This window comes from Balaenoptera musculus, chromosome 11, assembly GCF_009873245.2.
Source record: "Balaenoptera musculus isolate JJ_BM4_2016_0621 chromosome 11, mBalMus1.pri.v3, whole genome shotgun sequence".
Taxonomy (NCBI): Eukaryota; Metazoa; Chordata; class Mammalia; order Artiodactyla; family Balaenopteridae; genus Balaenoptera; species Balaenoptera musculus.
This window is the reverse complement of record NC_045795.1, coordinates 58,305,994-58,327,124: the sequence shown is the minus strand read 5'-3', so window position 1 is coordinate 58,327,124 and position 21,131 is coordinate 58,305,994. Positions and strand designations below refer to the sequence as shown.

Genomic DNA, 21,131 nt, shown 5'->3' with positions numbered 1-21,131 from the left:
CAAGCCAGGCCATCGCTAGGGCTAATCCATCAAAATGCAAATGTGTGAATGTGTGTGTATGGTGGCGGGATGCAAATAATTGTGTTCACTACAACTTGAGTCTTCTTTTCAGCCATTTTCTTGGCTACTTGGGGGGGGGGCCCTGCAATATTTCAATGTTCAGTGTGTAAATGCTTTCTTAAAACTTCTCTTTTCAGTATAGTTCCCTGCCCTCAGTTGTGCCAGATGCGCCCCAGTGTACAGATTCCCTGGCTTTCTCTCTCCAAGTCCTTAGCCAGGTGCAGGGCTGCATTATCTGGCCAAGCAGCATGGAACAAGGGATCTGGGGGGCTAGCTTCTTCTTAAGTAGACTTTCAAGCAACCCTCTTGTTTTTGACTCACCTTCACCCCCACCTCTGGTGGTACTTGGTGGCACCAGTTCTGGACATGTTGGGGTGGCTTCTGCAGGATAGATCATGGTGTGTCTTACCCTTCCGCCTTCCTGTTTAGAATTCAGCCTTTGTGGTCTGCTAGGTCCATTGCCATTCACTCACCTATTTTCTAGCGTACTGAATTTTGCTTCCATTGCCTCCTGCCCAGTTCTCTTTATCCTTGTGGGTTTGTCCCTTAAAAATAAGACCCCTTTACTGTCATTTTTATGAGGTTTCAGGAGGGCAGAGAGGAATGGCATGTATTTCATCCACCATCTTTAGATGAACAACAGCCTTGATTTTTCTAAATTGAATTGTTTGGCTCCAATCGAGCCCTCACCTAGGTAACCTAATATCAGACAGAAAGCCTAGCTTAATTCACCTCTAGAAGCCTTGGCTTTTGAAAGCAAAGGCTTTTTATTCTCTCTTGGGGCAGGATGAGGCCAGCTTTCCAGGTTTGCTTGCTTGCTTGCAGAAGGGTGGCAGGCAGGGAAACAACTCTTGTTCTTTGAGGCTTCTGTAAGAGCAGGGACAGAATTCTAGTTAATACACTGATGGAGTCAGCCAGACCCAGGTTTGAATCCCACCTCTGCCACTTAGCTATGAGGCTGTGAGGACGGGACGCGAGCTCCCTGTGCCTCAGTTTCCTCAATGCCTGATGTGAACAGTGATGCCTTCCCTAGAGGGAGGTTGCAGACAGTAAATGAGCTGTTGTGAGCCAAGTACCTGGCATGGAGCCTGGCACAGGAGGTGCTCCACAATGCTGGCTACAGCCGACGTCATGGAGTTTCCTGGAGGGAGGACCTCCGTGCCTCCAAGACAGTTCATGGCTGCCCAGTTCCTCCCTAGTCCTCTTGAGCCCCAGGCCTCCTGCTGGAAGGAGCTCTATGCCCCGTGGTTGTCGGGAAATGCCCCATGAGCCCTCCCACAGAAGGGTCCTTTTATTTCCCCTTCAGCCCACAGACTGCCCATCTGATAAACTTGCTCAGATTCCAAGGGTAGCTTTGTTTTAACCCTCCCAAGGGCTAATCTTCAAGGCATTTCATGGCTGAGCCCTGCTCTCCTGCTGGCAAGCTTCTCTCCAAGAGTATTTAACCCTCTCTGGGGCTCCACAGCCGATGTCCAGAAGTTTGGGGCACTGGGCTTGCCAAGCTGGAGTCAGAGGCTGCTCTTTTGGTCACTTGAGCAAATGGTGGCTCTGAGGATGTATCTTAACGTCAGTTCCTGAGACTTCCCAATGCGCCTTCCTCTCAACCATGACTTACCCGTCCTCAGAGTGCTGTGACTTAACCGTTAACCAGCTGTTCACAGTTGGAGAGAGTGAGGCACAGGATAGTAACCTAAAGAAGGTACTGGAGTCGCAAAGTTCTGCAGGGATTTAATAATCCTGGGATTAAACAATAGTGCTGAGTAATCACGATAAAAATACATGCAGTGCCCTGTTCTTAACAGTTTATTAAAAGTCATTGAATCCTCCCCACAATTCTTTGAGGTCGGTACCGTTATCATACCCATTTTTCAGGTGAGGAAACTGATGTTATATGACATGCTCAGTAGTGGTGGAGCTGGGGTTTGGACCTAGAGAGTCTAGCTCCTGTGTGTCCTCCAGGGTGTCCTTTAGGATTCTGCCTTTCTGAAGTGGATGTTTGGAAAGTATTTATTGAAGGATAATGAAGCCCATCATCTCCCGTGTCTCGGCTGGTATCAGGTTCCCAGCTCGTGTAATGAAGAGACAGACGTAGGAATTTCTCAGGTCTTCTAAAGCCTTTTGCTGGCACTGGCTCCCCCATGTCAGCTGGGAGCATCAGAAATGCTTCTGAGAGAAAAACAAATACTGTATGCTAACACATATATATGGAATCTAAAAACAAAAATCATTCTGATGAACCTAGGGACAGGACAGGAATAAGGATGCAGACGTAGAGAATGGACTTGAGGACATGGGGAGGGGGAAGGGTAAGCTGAGACGAAGTGAGAGAGTGGCATGGACATATATACACAACCAAATGTAAAATAGCTAGTGGGAAGCAGCTGCATAGCACAGGGAGATCAGCTTGGTGCTTTGTGACCACCTAGAGGGGTGAGATAGGGAGGGTGGGAGGGAGACGCAAGAGGGAGGGGATATGGAGATATATGTATATGTATAGCTGATTCACTTTGTTATACAGTAGCAACTAACACAACATTGTAAAGCAATTATACTCCAATAAAGATGTTAAAAAAAAAAAAAAGGAAATGCTTCTGGATGAGCACCCAAGGGACTTAGCTAATCCTTCCCTCGTGTGTTCCCAAATCCCCAGGCCTGGCTCCTGTGTGCAGGAAAGCACTTGGTCTCTGGAGGCTGAAGACCTGAGTTGGAATCCCAGCTCTTCTATTTAGTTGGTGTGCCACCTTGCACAAATGGCTAGGTCTCTCTGAGCCTGAATTTCTTCATCTGTAAAATGGGCATAGTGAGAATTCCTTCTTCCCTTCCAGGGTTGTTGTGAGAATGTCTGGAAACAACATCCTTCTAGCCATATAGTGAAAAACACTAAACAAATGTGAGATGTTATCTGACTGTGGTGGAGTCCTTGGGGATTGGCACCCAGCTCTGCTCCCTGGCTTTCCATACTCTGCCATCTGCACCCCTTCAACCTTAGGAAGATAGATGCCCTGGATGTAGGCAAGGCCAGTTTTGTGGGGGGCTTTGGGGTGGCCAAAACTGGTTTGGGGCAAATGATTGTATCATTCACATTTTTACAATGAGACAGTGAGTTGCTTAAGGGGAGAGCCAAGCCTTCCTCATGCTCGTGTCCCTGTTTCCTGACCCAGTGCCTGCCCTATTGGGGTACGCAGAATAAAATGGTAAGATTGTGATGTAGCAGAATTTGGGGAGCAACACTTTTCCGTGCCTCAGCCCTACACTGTCCCTTTGGAGGAAGTTGCCTGCCTCCTGCCCTAGGTACCTTGAATCCCCACACTTGTGCCCTGAGGGTCTCAGAAGTGCCTGACATCACATGGCTCTCCCAGTGTCCTCCACTTCATGGTGCTCTAGTCACGTGTTGGTTTCCAGGCAGTTGTAGATAACAGCTCAGTTGCCACTGACAGAAATCACTACAGTAAACGATGGAGACTGAAAAGGCAAACCCATGCTCAGGTGTTACCCAGCCAGAGCCTCCCTCCTGACAGGCGGTGTCCTCCAGTAGAGCTCTAATGCTTGCAAGGGCCACTTCCTAGGCTTTCTTTTTTTCCTTTTCTATAAATTTATTTATTTATTTATTTATTTTTGGCTGTGTTGGGTCTTCATTGCTGTGCGCAGGCTTTCTCTAGTTGCAGCAAGTGGGGGCTACTCTTCATTGCAGTGCAGGAGCTTCTCACTGCGGTGGCTTCTCGTGCAGAGCACGGGCTCTAGGTGCACGGGCTTCAGTAGTTGTGGCACGTGGGCTCAATAGTTGTGGCTCGTGGGCTGTAGAGCGCAGGCTCAGTAGTTGTGGCACATGGGCTTAGCTGCTCCGCGGCATGTGGGGTCTTCCCGGACCAGGGCTCGAACCCGTGTCCCCTGCATTGGCAGGCGGATTCTTAACCACTGCGCCACCAGGGAAGTCCCCTAGGCTTTCTTAAATCCCCAAATCTGAAAACACCTTACAGCCCTTTATGTCCTAAATAAAATGCAGCCAAGTGGGTGGAAAGAGTTGAAATTTCAATTTCTATTAAAGTTCTTGAAAAATAATTTTTATTTTGGCTGAAACCTTTGCTGAAACAATTTCTTGAATTGCTTTTCTTATTTTCATGAGGGTGTGGTGAATTCATTTGGATCATAGATGTCTGCTATCTCGAAATGTAACATTCTTCTCTTTATTGTTTTTAGAGCTGGTATTTTCTGGGGCTCTCCCCCATGTTTCTTTTCTTCCCCCCGGAATGAGAACCATCACTTTCTGAGATTTCATTTGGTCTTCATATTGTTCAACCAGGAAGTTTCCATCACATCACAAGGTTACTATGTGCCTGAAGTTATGCTGTGAAAGCTAAGCGGCAGAACCTGGGCAGAGAGCCATGGACTCGTTTGCTTGGGGTGAATGAGATTCAGATCTGAGCCTTAGGAGAGCTTCAATTTATCCCCCATCATGAACCTTTAGCCCCCATCTCTGCCATAAATCCCCCAAGGCAGAATACCTGTAGTGCCTTTATTTGTTCAAAATGCTTTACTTCAGGTGTGCCAAGGAGAGCATTTACTTGGGCAGATTAAGGAAAGGTGAAGAGGTAATGAAAAGAGATTTTCATTTTTTAAAAAAAATTGAGGTATAGTTGTTTACACTGTTGTGTTAGTTTCAGGTGTACAGCAAAGTGATTCAGTTATATATATATGTATCTATATGTATCTATATATATATATTCTTTTTCAAATTCTTTTCTGTTATAGGTTATTACAAGATATTGAATATAGTTTCTCATTGTTTATCTATTTTAAATGTAGTAGTGTTATCTGTTAATCCCAGACTCCTAATTTATTCCTCCTCCCACCCCTTCCCCCTTTGGTAGCCGTAAGTTTGTTTTCTATGTTCTGTTTTGTAAATAAGTTCATTTGTATCATTTTTTTAGATTCCACATATAAGTGATATCATATGACATTTGTCTTTCTCTGTCTGACTTACTTCACTTAGTATGATCATCTCTAGGTCCATCCGTGTTGCTGCAGATGGCATTATTTCATTCTTTTCTATGGCTAAGTAATATTCCACTGTATATAAGTACCACATCTTCTTTATCCATTCCTCTGTCAATGGACATTTAGGTTGCTTCCATGTCTTGGCTATTGTAAATAGTGCTGCAATGAACATTGGGAGTGCATGTATCTTTCCGAGTTACAGTTTTCTCTGGATATATGCCCAGGAGTGGGATTGCAGGATCATATGGTAGCTTTGCTTTTAGTCTTTTAAGGAACCTCCATATTGTTCTACATAGTGGCTGTACCAATTTACATTCCCACCAACAGTGTAAGAGGGTTCCCTTTTCACCACACCCTCTCTAGCATCATTTGTTTGTAGACTTTTTGATGATGGCCATTCTGATAGGTGTGAGTTTTGATCTGCGTTTCTCTAATACTAATTAGTGATGTTGAGCATCTTTTCATGTGCTTTTTAGCCATCTGTATGTCTTCTTTGGAGAAATGTCTGTTTAGATCTTCTGCCCATTTTTTGATTGGATTGTTTGTTTGTTTGTTTGATATTGAGCTGTTGTGTTTGTATATTTTGGAGATTAATCCCTTGTCAGCTGCATCATATGTGAATATTTTCACCCATTCTGTAGGTGTCTTTTCATTTTATTTATGGTTTCCTTTGCTGTGCAAAAGCTTTCAAGTTTAATTACATCCCATTTGTTTATTTTTGTTTTTATTTCCATTACTCCAGGAGATGGATCCAAAAAGATATTGCTACAATTTGTGTCAAAGAGTGTCCTGACTATGTTTTCCTCTAGGAGTTTTATAGTATCCAGTCTTATGTTTAGGTCTTTAATCCATTTTGAGTTTATGTTTGTGTGTGGTGTTAGAGAATGTTCTAATTTCATTCTTTTACATGTAACTGTCCAGTTTTCCCAGCACCACTTATTGAAGAGACTGTCTTTTCTCCATTGTATATTCTTGCCTCCTTTGTCATAGATTAATTGACCATAGGTGCGTGGGTTTATCTCTGGGCTTTCTATCCTGTTCCATTGATCTATATTTCTGTTTTGGTGCCAGTACCATACTGTTTTGATTACTGTAGCTTTGTAGTATAGCCTGAAGTCAGGAAGCCTGTAAATCTTAATTTCTATAGTTGTGAATTCATCATATTTACAGTACATACTTTGTGGGGTTTTGAGTGTGCTTGGGGCATGGTATATGCTTAGTAAGTGGCTGTTGTTAATAAGATCTGCTATAGTCACTTCTCAAGTCAGATATGTTCAATTTCCTGGCTACAGTCTTGAGAGTGCTTGAGCTGAAAGGAACTTGGGCACCATCTTCTTTTGGATGGAGCAGGAGACATAGAACCTGCATGGTTTTGAGTCAAGCCCTAGATTTAATTTGAGGATAACAGATTATTAGAAACCCGCTTCTGATGTTACCTCTCAAGTATGCCCAGAGTTGAGTGGGTCAAATGGTGGCATTTTCTCACTGATATTCTTCTATTTAATAAAGTAGAGCATGAAACACAATAAGTTATTTTCATTTTGAAAGAAGAATAAATGTAGCCTGAAAACATTTTATTTTCCCTCAACTTGTCCCAGTGCAAAAAGGCTGTCACCTACCATTGATCTCACTCAAGCTTCATTTTACAGATGAACTGACCAATCCCAAAGAGCTAAACCTTTGAGAGCAGGGCCCACCCCTGAGACCCAGTGCAGTCCTCTGGAATCAGAGCTGGAGCAGGGGCTGTGGGTAGCAGCCCCTTTCCAGAGTGACCCAGTTATTAGGTCACTGGCTCTGGAACCAGATGGCCTGGGTTCATGTCATGACGCTGTCCTCTGTGAAGTTGGGGTCACCTCATTTCTCTATGCCTTGTTTTCCTTACCTGTAAAATGGGTTAGTAATCCTCATATCTACCTTGCAAGACTGACAGAGAGATTAAATGAATTAATAGAAGTAAAGTTCTTCAAATAGTCTCGGGCTCATAGTGAACACTGAATAAATGTTAATTATCATTCCTTTGGGTTTCCCCTGCCTAGAGATTGGCTGGACCAGAAATTACAGGGGCAAAATTTCCTTTCTTGTCTTGAAGTTGCTGATGTGGAAGGAAAATCACAGCTCTCCAATGGAACTGAGCAAGGGGCCTGGCTGGGTGGTGGCTTAGGAGACAGGCAGCCTGGGGTTCTGCCCACAGTAGCACGAACAATTCCGGCCTCCCAGGACCCAGAGATCTAACTGGGAGAGGGACGCCTTGTGCCTGGAGGGTCCAACTGGCTGTGCCTGTCGCCTTTGCCCCCAGAGTCTTGCGCCAGCCCAGCTCCCCCTGCCTAGGGCCTGATTCTGGGTTCAGCCAAGGGAAGCAGACTTTGAGCAGGTCCAGCCTGCAGTGTTACTCACAGGACCAACATGTGGTTTTAATCCAGCCCTCTGAAAATATGCTTATGTATTCCCTCTCACCCGAGCCATGGTTTTGTTATGAAAATTATTTAACTGGTCTTTAAAAAATGGAACAGAAATTCCAAACTGCAAAATCTCTGCCAGTCTCACCCAGAGTCTGAGTAGTGATGAATCAGTGATCAGCCAGTGGGGGCTGCTGAGTAGAGGGCAGAGGTCGGGGGATGGAACAGAAGGGGCTGTCACACCTTAGTGATGACTCCAGAACTAGAGCCAAACTTGATTTTTATTACACACACACACACGCACACACACACACACACACACACCCCATGTGACTTCCCTCTGCCCCTTCTCCCACCCAGGAAACTCCTACCAAGAAACACTGTACAAGTGCTTTGTGATTCTGTCTGTCGTGATGGGGAGAGGAACATGCGATCTCTGTATTCTCCCCACCTTCCCTGCCCTGCATGTTATCCCACCTGCCAAGGCAGTTCAGTGAGGGACCAGGTTTTCGTTGTCTTTTTTTGACATCCGGGAGTTGAGAAAATATGGCTTTGCCTCTGTCCCTGCCAGCTCGTTCCTGTGCAGCAGCCGGTGAAAGTCATATCTGATGAGCCTGGGATGTCAGGGTTTACAGCAGGGCGTTCTGGGGGGTGGTCTGGGGAAGGGAGAGCTGGTGCCCCAAAGTGAGGCCAAGTCCTGACTAACTTTCCCAAAGAAGAAGAGCATTCCTTTTCCCGTGGCCCTTTAGAAATGAGAAAAAGTCTTCTGCTGGTGGTTACAGTACTAACTGTAATCGAGTCCTTTTCTCTAAATGTTCTAGTTTCTCAAACTGTGTCTGTGCAGAGGCCACCAGTGTATGTTGGAATTTTTCCAAAAAGTTCTTCTCAAAAGACCTCTCTGGTTTTCATTTGACAGAAGGCGTCCTCCATGTCATCTGCCCATCTCATGGGGGAAACTGGTTCATGGGATGTGTCCGTGACCAGGTTGCACCATCATCGTCGTCAGAGCCTGTCGTGCATCTGTAGTGACACCACCATGCCCTTATTAGTCAAGGGAAGGCCACTACATTACTAAACTGCCTTACTGTTTTCTGACAAAGGGCACACACTGAGCCCAAAAGAAATCGCCAAAGGATCTGTATTAGTTAGGGTTTGCTGTGATCATGCTGCATAGCAAACAGCCCCACAATCACAATGGTTTACAACAATATGCACCCTGATCTTGGCTGTGGGTATGCTGGGCCCAGTAGGGGGTGGCTGGGTTAGGTCCAGGCTGGGGACTGGGTTCAGGTCTGCTCCTGGTGCCTTGCCTGGGACATGCTCCTGTCATGGTGGAGGACAAGTTTGCGAGGCGGCAAACACCCCACAAGCACATTTAAAGCCTCCAGTAGGACGTGGCCTGTGTTTTGTCCACTTACATTCCATTGGCAAAAGCAAGTCACACGACCGAGGTCAAAGACAGTGGGTGAGGAAGTGTATTCTATCTTCAGTGAAGCCATGGCAGGGTGAGGAGGAAGGAATAGTGAACAAATGATTCCATCAATGGGGACTTCCCTGGCGGTCCAGTGGTTAAGACTTCCCTTCCAACGCAAGGGGTGTGGGTTCGAACCCTGGTCAGGGAGCTAAGATCCCACATGCCTCGTGACCAAAACACCAAAACAAAAACCAGAAGCAGTATTGTAACAAATTCAATAGAGACTTTAAAGAAATGGTCCACATGATTCCAAAAGTGGCACTGTCTTTCACTTCATGTTTAAGAGCTGCCTGCACCCTGTATGGAGGGAGGCGATGATGGGGAGTTTGGTGGCGGCTCCTGTGTCCAGCCCAGCACAGCCCGCAGCTTCTCAGTGGACCGGGCTCTTTACTACTCTCCTGGGTCCCCTTCCTACAGTTGTTAGGGAAGCCAAAATCTCAGTCTTTTCCTTTTAGGCCTTGTGGGTACATTCTTCTTGGTTCCCACCCTTTCTCTCCTCAACTTCCCACATACTTTTTTTTTTAAATTTTAATTTATTTAGTTTTGGCTGCATTGGGTCTTTGTTGCTGCGCGCGGGCTTTCTCTAGTTGCAGCGAACGGGGGCTACTCTTCGTTGCAGTGCACGGGCTTCTCATTGCGGTGGCTTCTCTTGTTGCGGAGCGTGGGCTCTAAGTGCGCAGGCTTCAGTAGTTGTGGCTCATGGGCTCAGTAGTTGTGGCTCGAGGGCTCTAGAGCACAAGCTCAGTAGTTGTGGCACATGGGCTTAATTGCTCCGCAGCATGTGGGATCTTCCCGGACCAGGGCTCGAACCCGTGTCCCCTGCATTGGCAGGCAGATTCTTAACCACTGTGCCACCAGGGAAGCCCTCCCATACACTTTTTTTTTTTTTTTAATTTTATTTATTTATTTTTGGCTCTGTTGGGTCTTTGTTTCTGTGTGAGGGCTTTCTCTAGTTGCGGCGAGCAGGGGCCACTCTTCATCGCGGTGCGCGGGCCTCTCACTGTCTTGGTCTCTCTTGTTGCGGAGCACAAGCTCCAGATGCTCAGGCTCAGTAGTTGTGGCTCACGGGCCTAGTTACTCCGCGGCATGTGGGATCTTCCCAGACCAGGGCTCGAACCCGTGTCCCCTGCATTGGCAGGCAGATTCTCAACCACTGCGCCACCAGGGAAGCCCTCCCATATACTTTTAAGCCAAGTGATTCCTTCCTGTTCCATCCTGGATTATCTTTGGATGGAGCCTCTGCAGGGCAAGACCCTTCTCACTGCCCAGGTGGCCTCCTCCTAATTTATGCTTGTGGTTTTATGATGAAAGAGTTTCTCTTTCTGTCTCTGCCTTGAGCTGTACTCCCAAATGTCCCCATTGCAATATGCCAAAACCCAGGAAGGGGTGGTGGTGGAAATTTTTCCGATCCCAGAAAAATAGAGGGAGTTCGGAAAGTGGGGACAGAAACCCTGATCCCACCATGTAAATGTACCAAACTATGTAGTGGGTCCTTTCTATATTTTGACTCACTTTTTTCTCATGCCAGTCTTTGGAGGGAGGACTTATCTCATTCTCCCCCATTTTATAACTGAGGAAATGGGGCAGAGTGGTTGTGTATCTCACCCATTGTAACTCAACCCAGAAGGGCACAAGCTAATCTAGAACTCAAATGTGTCTTCCCCAAAGTTTTTCTGGCTACTCTCTTTTTTCACCCCGATTCCTCTGCAGCTGTGAGCGGATGTGCCTGCTGGTCCAGTGGGCATCTTCTCTGAGAAGTTAAGGGGGGGAGTCTTGGTGAAAGGGTGGGAGGTGAGATTTGAGGAGGGAGGAGAAACAGAGCAACTGTAGAACCAGACACCATTCTCCTTTCCCTACTGCCACCAGCGTCGCAAGAGACAGTGCGTGTGTTTTGGATGGGAGAATTGGGGGCGGGTTCCACTGGCCAGTGTGTAGCAGTGGGGTCAGTTGGGTTCCACCAGCAAACTTTCTAGTACATTGTGCATCATTCTTTACTACTTTCTCTAAAGTTCTCTTTATTATTCAGCTGAATATTTCTCTCCAGAGGATGTTTTTACAGTTCAATCAAAGCAGCTTTTCTTTTCCCAAAAGCTTTGCTTGTGTGGCCCTACAGGGACATCTGCTCATGGCCGTTTTGAACCTTTCTCTCTGCACAACTGCACAATTGCCAACTTTCCCCAGGTTGTCTGAAGCCAAGTGAGGCCTAGAGAAGGATCAAAACAGTCTGTCTTCTTGAAACGTTTTTAAAAGATGATTTATTTTTCCCTAGTGGTATCCGGAACTTTGAGAATCCAGATTATGAATCCAACTTGAAAACATAGTTTTCTTTTTATTGTAGAAGGAAAAAACAAAACCAAACAGACTTCTTTGTCCATGGCCATTTCTACTTTTAGTTTTAATTAAAAATACTGGTATTCTTGCCAGCTGTTTGACTCTGGGCAAATTAGCACTCTGGACCTTTCAGTTTTCTCATCTGTAAAATAGGAAATGGAATAATTCCCATTTCCCTACATTGTTGTGAGGATTAAAGGAGATAATAACTCATATACAATTGAAAAGTTAACATCAATAATGGGATCTGCAGTTGGTTGAATCTGGGGATGTGGAACCCATGATTATGGAGGACCAACTGTGTTATCTGGGTTTTTCACAGTGCTTATCTATGCATGTATTACACATATGTGTGTGTGTTAAATAGTAATAAAGATCATATTAAAATATATCTAATAAAGGCAAAAAGTTAGACTCTCACTTCAAAAGGATCATCAGCTAAAGGCATCTTAGGGGGAGACAAAGATCATCTGTTTTATAGAAAAGAGGCTCAGTCCCACTGGGCATATCCTGTGGCATTATATAGAATGCCTCTCAGAATTGTCCCTTTGAAGGATGGAGGCTGGGCATTTATTTACCCACTGACTTTTGTCACCTATGTGTTGAGGGTTGTCCCCAAAGGTGTTAATTTCCTCTGTGCCTCCCTGAGAGTGGGCAAGAAAGCAGGGAATGGTTCCGGGGCTTGAGGTGGGGGGATTGTCCACTGTGAGGGCAGCTGGAATCAGTCGGGGGCCCAGGGGAACATAACACAGGGCACAAAAAGCATACTCTATAGAGAGGGGGCCCCTGGAACCCCAAACAGAAATTGGAGGAGCCCTTCTGAGGATTTATCTGAAGGAAAAGAAATCTTAAAGAGATATCTGCACTCCCATGTTCATTGCAGCATTATGCACAATAGCCCAGACATGGAAATAACCTACATGTCCTTCGATGGATGAATGGATACAGAAAATGCATACATGTATACAATGCAATATTACTGAGCCATAAAAAAGAAGGAAATCCTGCCATTTGCAACAACGTGGATAAACCTGGAGGACATTATGCTAACTGAAATAATCCAGACAGAGAAAGACAAATACTGTATAGTATCACTTGTATGTAGAATCTAAAAAAAAAAAAGACTTTCAGCTATAAAATGAATAAGATCTGAGGATCTAATGTACAGCATGGTGACTAGCTAGTATTGTATACTTGAAATTTGCAAAGAGAGTATATCTTAAACATTCTCACTACACACAAAAAAAGTTCTGTGTGAGGTGATGGATGAGTTAACTAACTTGATTGTGGTAATCATTTCACAATCTATACATAAATCATCATGTTTAATAATTTAAATATACACAATTTTATTTGTCAATTATACCTCAGTAAAGCTGGGGAAAAAATGAAAAAAAAAAAGGGAAGATAAAGGAAGGATTCTTAGGGCTCCGAGGCAGGGTAAAAAGCCAGTCTCATCTTAGATTTCTCTACAACATCATTTGATGTTAGAAAACTGTGGAGCAGAACCTACAAGCTATTCCAAGAAAGAAACTGTGAGCAATATTGTATATCTCGCCAAACTTTCTTTCAGGTATGAATGCTATAGAAAAATAGTTTTGAACATGCAAGAACCCAGAGACTATTATACCCATGAGTACTTCTTGAGAAAATTATGGAGTTTTAACTTCAGTCAACCAAGAAATAATGGAAAACTAGGGCAAAAGGGGACAGGCGTATGCAAAGAATATATTTAACTGAAGAACTAAGACCGAACAAATGTGAGTATTGGAGTAATAGAGTAGAAGGGACATGTTTTATATCCTAACAATATAGAAATGACACAAATAGAAAACTTTGGAAGGTGAATGAGGGAAAAGTGGGAGAAAGAATAAACATGCTGTTTGTGACTAATAGCTGGGGACCAAAGAATATCATTTAAAGCTGACAAAATATAGTAGAAACGTAAGCATTTTTAATTGTACAAAGGCAAACATTAAAAAAGATAATACTAGTGATTAAAATTGAATAGCAAAAGAATGGTAGGGAATGGGGGAAAAGGAAATAATTTTATGATTATTCTTACTAGGGTTTAAGAGCTGCTGTTTAAAGAACTAGACATTTAAGGGCATATAATCATAAAGGTAATCATTAGGATCCAAATCAAAATTTCCTAAATGTTATAAGAAATATACACCACAAAACAAAGTAAACATAACTGAAAACATAGTGAAAGACTTCAAAAATTATAAATAGAAAAAATATACCATAAAATATTATGACAGAACAAAGACTAAACGTGTATGGAATCTCAGGTAATGGAAATGGGCTAAATCCACCCAGTGAAAGAAGAACAGAGAGCTGGGCCAGGTCAGGTCTGGAACCAGAAGCTTCAGGAAGCTGGGCAGGTGCTCGCTCCTGTTTGGGTTTCTGATTTGCAGCTGTTTCTTCTCTCTCCCTGCAGACTGGCTCTCAATAGCATACGGCCGCTGCTGTCATTGTTAGCTGGGCAGCCATGTGCCCCTGATCTCAAGTTCATGAGCAGAGCAAGCCAACCTTGCTGACTTGTCACAAGCCTTTGTTCCCGGGGCAAGGTTGGGGCTTAGGAGCTATTTGGCCCAGTGTAGATCAGGGTCCAGGATGGCCCCATCAGCTTTGGTCAGGGGTCAGGGTGCCTGGACTGATGTAGCTGCTGGGGTGTTGTAGGGGATGGAGATGGTGCCTCAGGCTCACAGTTAGGGGGGCTCCAAAATACAGTGGCTTAAACAGCTTTTGCCAGTTCTGCTCCCATGGGGTCATGCAAGCTCCTTCCTTCTGGTGGCTCCACGGTGCCCAAGCATCAGAATCACCCAGAGAACTTGTTAAAACACAGGTTGCTGCGCCCGTTTCTGATCTAGTGGTTCCGGGGTAGGACCTGCGAATTTGCATTTCTGACAAGTTTCCGGGTGATGCTTATGCTGCTGGTGCAGAGATCACATGCTGAAAACTCACTGCCCCAGGGGGTGTCCTTGCCAAGACGTGTGGAGCTGGCACTGCCACACCTATGTGCCCAGAGAGGGGAAAGCCGGGGCAGCCAACCGCCTTTTGGCTGCTTTGGGCCATAGGCAAGGACTTAGTCCCAGGGTCACACTTGGCTGCTAGGGAGGCCCGGCAAGGTCATCTGTAGCTGGGCGGCCGTGTGCCCCGGAAAAGGGAAGAGCGTGCTTGTGGGAGACGACTGCAGGTCCGCAGAGTGGGATCACGCGGAGATGGAAACGACAGGGGCCGCACTTAGTGGTGGAGGAAGATGGGGAAAGGCTCTTAGTGTGCTTGGTGACTAGAGTCATAATGGCAGTTTATTCAGAGAGGAGAAGCCTAATCTGCCTGCAGGCATCCGCCAGCGCTGTCCCGGAGACAAAGCAGGCTGAGCTTTGAAGCAGGAGCGCAGTTGGCGGCTCCCATGCCTCTCTTGAGGACAGCTAGGTGCTACTCCACCTGGCTCTGCTCTTTTCCCGCTTCGTTCACCCAAGATGTTCCTTCATCCACCGTCCTGTTGTTTTGTGGGTTAGGGCTGATGTTTTCGCAGGTCTTAAGCTTTCTTTTTCTACCCCGTCCCCCAGGCATCTTGGCTCTGGAGAAAGCTGCGTGGCAAGAGGCGGCTGGTGATGGCATTCTGCCTCTTAATGGCTCTGTCTGTGGTGGCTGTCACCCGCTTCCCTCCGCAGCACCCAGCCGCCAGCCCAGACCCTGGTCCCATGGAGCCCCAGCGGGTAACTGGTGCCCCTGCCCCCCAGAGCAGGCAGGCTCTGAGCTCCGGCTGGAGGCAGCGGGCAAGAAACCTGAGGTTCCGGAGAGGCTGGGCCTTGCCTGGGAGCTCCATCCTGGTGTGTGCTGAGGAGCAAGGCCACGGAGGGAGTGTGGACAGCAGGCATCCAGGGAGGGTCAAGAGGGGCATTACTTTGGCACCTCCAGGAGATTTGAGACTCAGTACCCAGCATCTGGTGCTCCTGAGGGAAGATGAGGTCAGGGGTCCAGGAGCCAAAGACCTGGACCTCCCCTGGCACAGTGGTCCCCTCTGGGAGGCACAGAGTGAGACGGGCACCCCATATGGCCCCCTCGCAGGACACAACATGGCAGCATTACAGACTTGGAGAGCTACTGCTGGACCGACCCTCCGGCCTCATCCAGCAGAAGGCGGGGATCTGCCAGGAGTGAGGAACAGAGCCTTGACTGGTGGACGACAAGCAGGGGGTCCCGCCCCGGCCACGGGGGCTCATCAGTGGCCTGGCTCTGTTGGGGAGCTGCACGGATCTGTGTGGTGTGACGCTGAGACCCCCAGGCTGTCGAGTGGCTTGAGGACCAGCGAGCAGGTGCCCCCGTGGCTCACAGAGCAGGATGTGCAGACCCTCCAGCTGCTGGCGCAGGGGCAGGTGGTGGGCAAAGCCAGGGTCCCTGGCCACGGGCAGGTGCTGCAGGTTGGCTTCTCCGCCAAGGGTGCCCTTCAGGACCTGTCTCCGGGGCTCAGCCACCTCTGCTCCCAGGGGCTCTGTGGCCTGATCAAGAGGCCTGGGGACCTGTCTGAGGTCCTGGCCTTCCACGTGGACCGTGTGCTGGGGCTGCGCCGGAGCCTACCTGCCGTGGCCAGGCGCTTCCACAGCCCCCTGCTGCCCTACCGCTACACGGATGGTGGTGCAAGGCCCGTCATCTGGTGGGCACCCGACGTGCAGCACCTGGGTGATCCAGATGATGACCAGAATTCGCTGGCCTTGGGCTGGCTGCAGTACCAGGCCCTGCTGGCACGTGACTGCAGCCAGCTGGACCAGGCCCCATGCCTGGGCATCCACCACGCCGAGTGGGCACGCCTGGCACTCTTCGACTTCCTGCTGCAGGTAAGTGGGTCCAGGTGGGGCGGGGGTGGGGAGCAGTGGAGGTAGGGGATTTGAGGTGAATTGAGATGCCGGAATTGTCCACCTGAGGATGGACGGTGACTTTCCCCCTAGTCCTTGCCTTTTGATCACCAAGCACCCGTTTTTGTTGTTTTTCTGCCTCTGAGTTCATTCATCCAGTGGTGTGCTGGAACGAGCTCATGTCGGCTCACAAGAATTTCAGGAATTTTATGACCTGGCTGTGAAACACAGGCGTTGTTAAAATTTACATTATATAAGCTCACAATATAATAAGTTATATTAGAAACAAAGGTAATAAATACTCCGAACTCATTACTTCATAATTATTTTACATTGTACTATTATCTGAGCTCTTGAGGTTTTTTGCATCTACCTAGTAAATACTACATAATGCTGAGTTACTGCATATCTCTTGCTAGCTCCACATTCATCCATGTTGGTAGCTTGAAATTGGCCAGCGTAGGAGTATTTACACCAAGGGAATCGGCAAATGCTACAAATCAGGACTCCTCCCTATTCCCTGAGAGCTGGTTGTTAAACATTTATCAGCACGCTACTGTTTGTAATGTTTTATCCTTGAATTAAGAAGGATTCAAGATGGTTGCATAATTCGAAAAAGAAAGTCGAGGTGGAGGAGAGACAGAATGGGAGAGGGGAGAGATAAAGGGATGATACTGGTCCAGCTTGGGCCCTGAAGAATGAGAAGGAAGCCACAGGGCCAGCTGAGGTGCCTGCTGGGCCAGGAGTTAACCCTGGAGTTTTCGGGGGTCCTGGAGAAGGGGTTGGCGGTCAGGGCCCAGTGGTTAACAGGGGGACTGCAGGCATTAGCTATTTACTAAGTGACCTGTGAACAGCCAGTGTGGCTGTTCCGGGACCTGTGAGCTGGATGTCAGCCGTGGAGACACGAGTGGGGAAATGTGGCCAGAAAGAAAGACAAAAAACGATTAGAGTGCAAAGCAGGTGGATATGTGTGCTAAATGCACACCAAGCCAGCCCCCATTTCTGTAGGGACCCCTGTTGAGGAAAGAGATCAATACTAGCCCTAAATTTACCTACTGGGGTGAGTGGACGCACCACCGAACAAGTTCAGTGCCACAACCAGGTAGCCAGGGACTGATGCACCCTCTTTGGTCCATATAAGGTTGGTTCGAAATGTGTTTTAGAAAATTCTCAGACCACATTTAATACTTTGGAGATTTCTCATGAAAATCCCCCTTCCTTTGAAACATTGGATGGTTTAGTAACATGGGGCCTTCATTGCCATGTGGCAGGAATCCTCCTGAGCTGAGTAGCTGCTGCCCCCTTTAAAGGCTGCCAGACTCTCCTTTTGGCCGAAGACCACACTTCTTAACTGTCTAACACCCACCCCCAAACGCTTGGATGTTACCTGTCTGCCTGTGGATGTTGGTCTCCAGTCACCAGACTAGCTGGGCTCCCACGATACTCGCAGCTGCTCTAGTCCTTGTCTCGTGGCTGCCCTTGTGGAGGGAGGAGTGTGGGCCCTGGTGCTTGGCATGGGCTTTGGCATCAGGCAGACCTGGGTTTGAACCCCCTGCACACAGGCCACTTGCCACTGTGTGATACTGAGAAGATTAGTTTGCCTCTCTGAGCTTCACTTCTCTCACCTCTAAATGGGACTGGGTGTCCCAGCCGTATGCCCTTGGGCACCTGGTAGCCCTGAATTGCCAGCACCTGCATCTTCGGGCTTGCTCTGGGCCCTGAGCCTGCTTTGCCCAGGGTGTGACAGGCTGAGGGCTGGGAATTAATGCCCTCCAGACAGTGTGACCTGCCATCTAGCCTGGGATGGAGGTGTTTCCCAGACCACAGACTTACAGTCCTAGGCAAACTGGGAGAGCTGGTCATGCTCCCTCCAGGAGCTGCCCTCCTGTGACTGATGGGAGCTGGTGTGTAAAAGCCCCGGCTCCCTGACTGGCGTAGCTCTGTGGTGCGTATTCCATATGTCTCTCAGTCCCCTACCAGGACCGAGCCCTAGTTAACCCACAGTGGTCATTGCTGGCCCTCCCTGTCTCCCTTCCCTACTCCTTGCTTGTGTTTTTGAATTAGCTCACAGATAAACTGGTTTTGCTTTGAATTCTTATCTCAGGGTCTGTCTCTGGGGGAGCCCAGCTTCCATCAGATGATAACACTGACCTTGTGTGGTTTCTGCATGCAAGATCATTCACGTAATGCACTTCATACAGCGCCTGGTGGGTGGCCCAAGCTCAATAATAAACAGGCACTGTCTCCAACACTTTACAGGAATTAACTCATCCAATCCTCATGGCAACCTTACTAGAGAGATACTACATTTCTCCCTATTTTAAAGTTGAACAGTTGAGGCCCAGAGAGGTTAAGTTACTTGCCCAAGGCCATGGCTAGTGGAGCTGAGACACAGCCTGGACGGTCTGACTCCAGAGCTTACCCACTTACTCACAGAGTCCTCTTCATCTAACCATGAATGAGGGCAGGAAAAGGGGGTGCTTGCAGGGATGCCCCGGGGCTTTGAGCTCGGAGGCGCCTCCTTGCAAAGCCCCAGTCCAGCTGATGTGCACGCAGCAGCTTTCTGCCCACACAGAGCCCCTCTGTCCGTCTTTGGAGGCTGTGGTGTGGAGCCTTTCCCGAGCTGCCAAGCCCTGCCATGGGGGTGGAAGGTTCAACAGCCAAAGCACACGCAGGTTGGGTGTGTGGTCAGACGCAACTTGGCTGGCCTCGTGCCACCTCTTCCTGGGTTTGCTGAACACCAGGCAAGTCAAACACCCCTGTCTGGAGGATGCCATCTTCCTAGAAGCCACGGGCAAGTTGGAGAGAGGTGGGGCTGTGGGTTTCCCAGCCCAGGAACCTGAGGTCCCTTCTGACCAGAAGCCAGGTACAAACGCCACACGCAGCCCACTCTGCAGTTTGCTTGCTCGTCTGTTTTGTCTCATCCAATCTAAACCCTTGTTATTCTGTGTTTATGTATCACAACATAACATTTGCCCAGACACAAAATACACAAACACTGTACTCAGACACATTCCTTGTACCCCACAAACCATACCCTGTACTTTGCAAATCCCCCATAACACTGTGCATTAGTGATTGCTGAAATAATGCCATGTAACAAACCTCTCCAAAACTCAATGGCTTGAGACACCAGCTCTTGATTTCTTGCTCCAGGGTCTGTGGGTCAGCTGGGCTCAGCTGAGCTTGGCCCCAAGCTGTGGGTTCAGGTCTGCTTGTCGTTTCTCATTTTGGAGCCCAGGCTGAAGAGGCAGCACCACCTGGGGCAATCCTTCTAATGGGGAGTGGAAGAAGCCCAAGGGCTCAACCAAACTGCAGAAGCACATTTAAGGCCTCTGCTGATGTCGCTTCTGCTAATATTCCCTTGGCTAAAGTTAAGTCAATGGCCAAGCCCAATGTCAGGGAAGGGAAGTACACTCTGTTCAGAGTAGAAGAGGGACAGGAGCAAATACTTGTTAGACAATAGTCAAATCAGTCACACACACCCCCAAAACACACACTGTACATGAACTTACACATGAACATAGCCACATACATGCTATAGCCACATATGTGCACACCATTCACATCAACCCACATACTCTCCATATGGTGCCCAGACACTGCTGTGGGCAACTGGGGCTCCATCCCGCTGAGACCTTTGGGGGAGTATGTAGAAAACGCCTCAAATCGTCCCACCCAAGGGCCAAAGAAGCTGGGCTGTTCACCCACTAACTCCCAGCCATCACTGGTTGAGACTGCTCCTGAGGGCATTGACTTCCTGGAACCTCTAGACTGGTCCATGCTCCTGCAGCCAGAAAGGGGCAAAGGCAGAGAGCTGCAGGCACTTGCGGTAGAAAGCCATCAGTATGCACAGGAGTGGTGAGTGCCAAGGAGTGGGGGTGGGTACCGATAGCATCTGCTGCTCCCAGTGAATGATAAGTCAAAACCAAGTTTCAGCAGGCCGGCATGACCAGGATGGTGTTCTTGATTAATAAACTGGTTTCTCTAAGAAAGATAAAGGACTGATAGTGAGTGGGTGCCCTCCCACACCACCCTGGGCTGTGTCATCGGGAGAAGTAAGACAAAGAGAGAGGGTCAGTGAGAAACTGGTTGTACTCGCTGGACACGATGGGTGGGAGAGTGTGTATGTGTGTTGCTGGGGGGAAGGGGCTCAAAGAGCTCTACTCGCCTTCCTGCCAGGGCTACTTGCTGCCAGAGTTGCATGCACTCTGGTGAGAGACACAAAGTCCTCCTCCTCTTGGGACGGTGAAGGTGGCACAGCCAACCGCGTTTGGGAGGAGCTATGACCATCACATCCGCCGTAAGCCAAATCCAACCCAAGGGCTGTCGTGCCTGGACCCAAGAGGCCCTTCTACCCAGAGGCCAGAGGGAGAGAAGGAAGTGCTGGGGGGTTGGGCACATTTGCATTTTTCCCTTTTAGACAGGCTTCTTTTCTCACGCCCTGCTTCCTCTTAGAGGGCACGTGCTTGGCTCGACTGGGTGAGAAGCTGTGGAGAACTCGGACAGTCTGTGAGAGAGTCATGTTCGCTCACGGAAGTCATTCTGCAGCTTCTGCTTATGAAGGGCCTTCATGTTCTGGAAAGTCCAGACCCCAGAAAGCCTCGGCTCCCACCAACCTGGTCCAGGCCGCCATCTTTTCTTACCTGGACTTGTCTCCCCGCCTCCGCTTTTTTTTTTTTTAATTAATTAATTAATTAATTAATTTATGGCTGTGTTGGGTCTTCGTTTCTGTGCAAGGGCTTTCTCTAGTTGTGGCAAACGGGGGCCACTCTTCATCGCGGTGTGCGGGCCTCTCACTATCGCGGCCTCTCTTGTTGTGGAGCACAGGCTCCAGACATGCAGGCTCAGTAGTTGCGGCTCATGGGCCTAGTTGCTCCGTGGCATGTGGGATCTTCCCAGACCAGGGCTTGAACCCGTGTCCCCTGCATTGGCAGGCAGATTCTCAACCACTGCGCCACCAGGGAAGCCCCCCCCCCCGCCTCTGCTTTTGTCCCCCTCCAATCCAGT

At 48.0% G+C, this 21,131-nt stretch overlaps 1 protein-coding gene across 4 annotated transcripts in view; it reads left to right on the top strand.

Moving 5' to 3' along the window:
• GASK1A (golgi associated kinase 1A) overlaps window positions 1-21,131 on the top strand; it is an 85,907-nt gene that overhangs the window by 50,867 nt on the left and 13,909 nt on the right. For all 4 annotated transcript variants that reach the window (XM_036870459.1, XM_036870461.1, XM_036870458.1 and 1 more), the window contains one exon: window positions 14,835-16,103. In XM_036870459.1, the coding sequence (XP_036726354.1) occupies window positions 14,880-16,103 (1,224 nt within the window). In that variant the 5' untranslated portion in view covers window positions 14,835-14,879. The remainder of the gene's footprint in view (window positions 1-14,834; window positions 16,104-21,131) is intronic.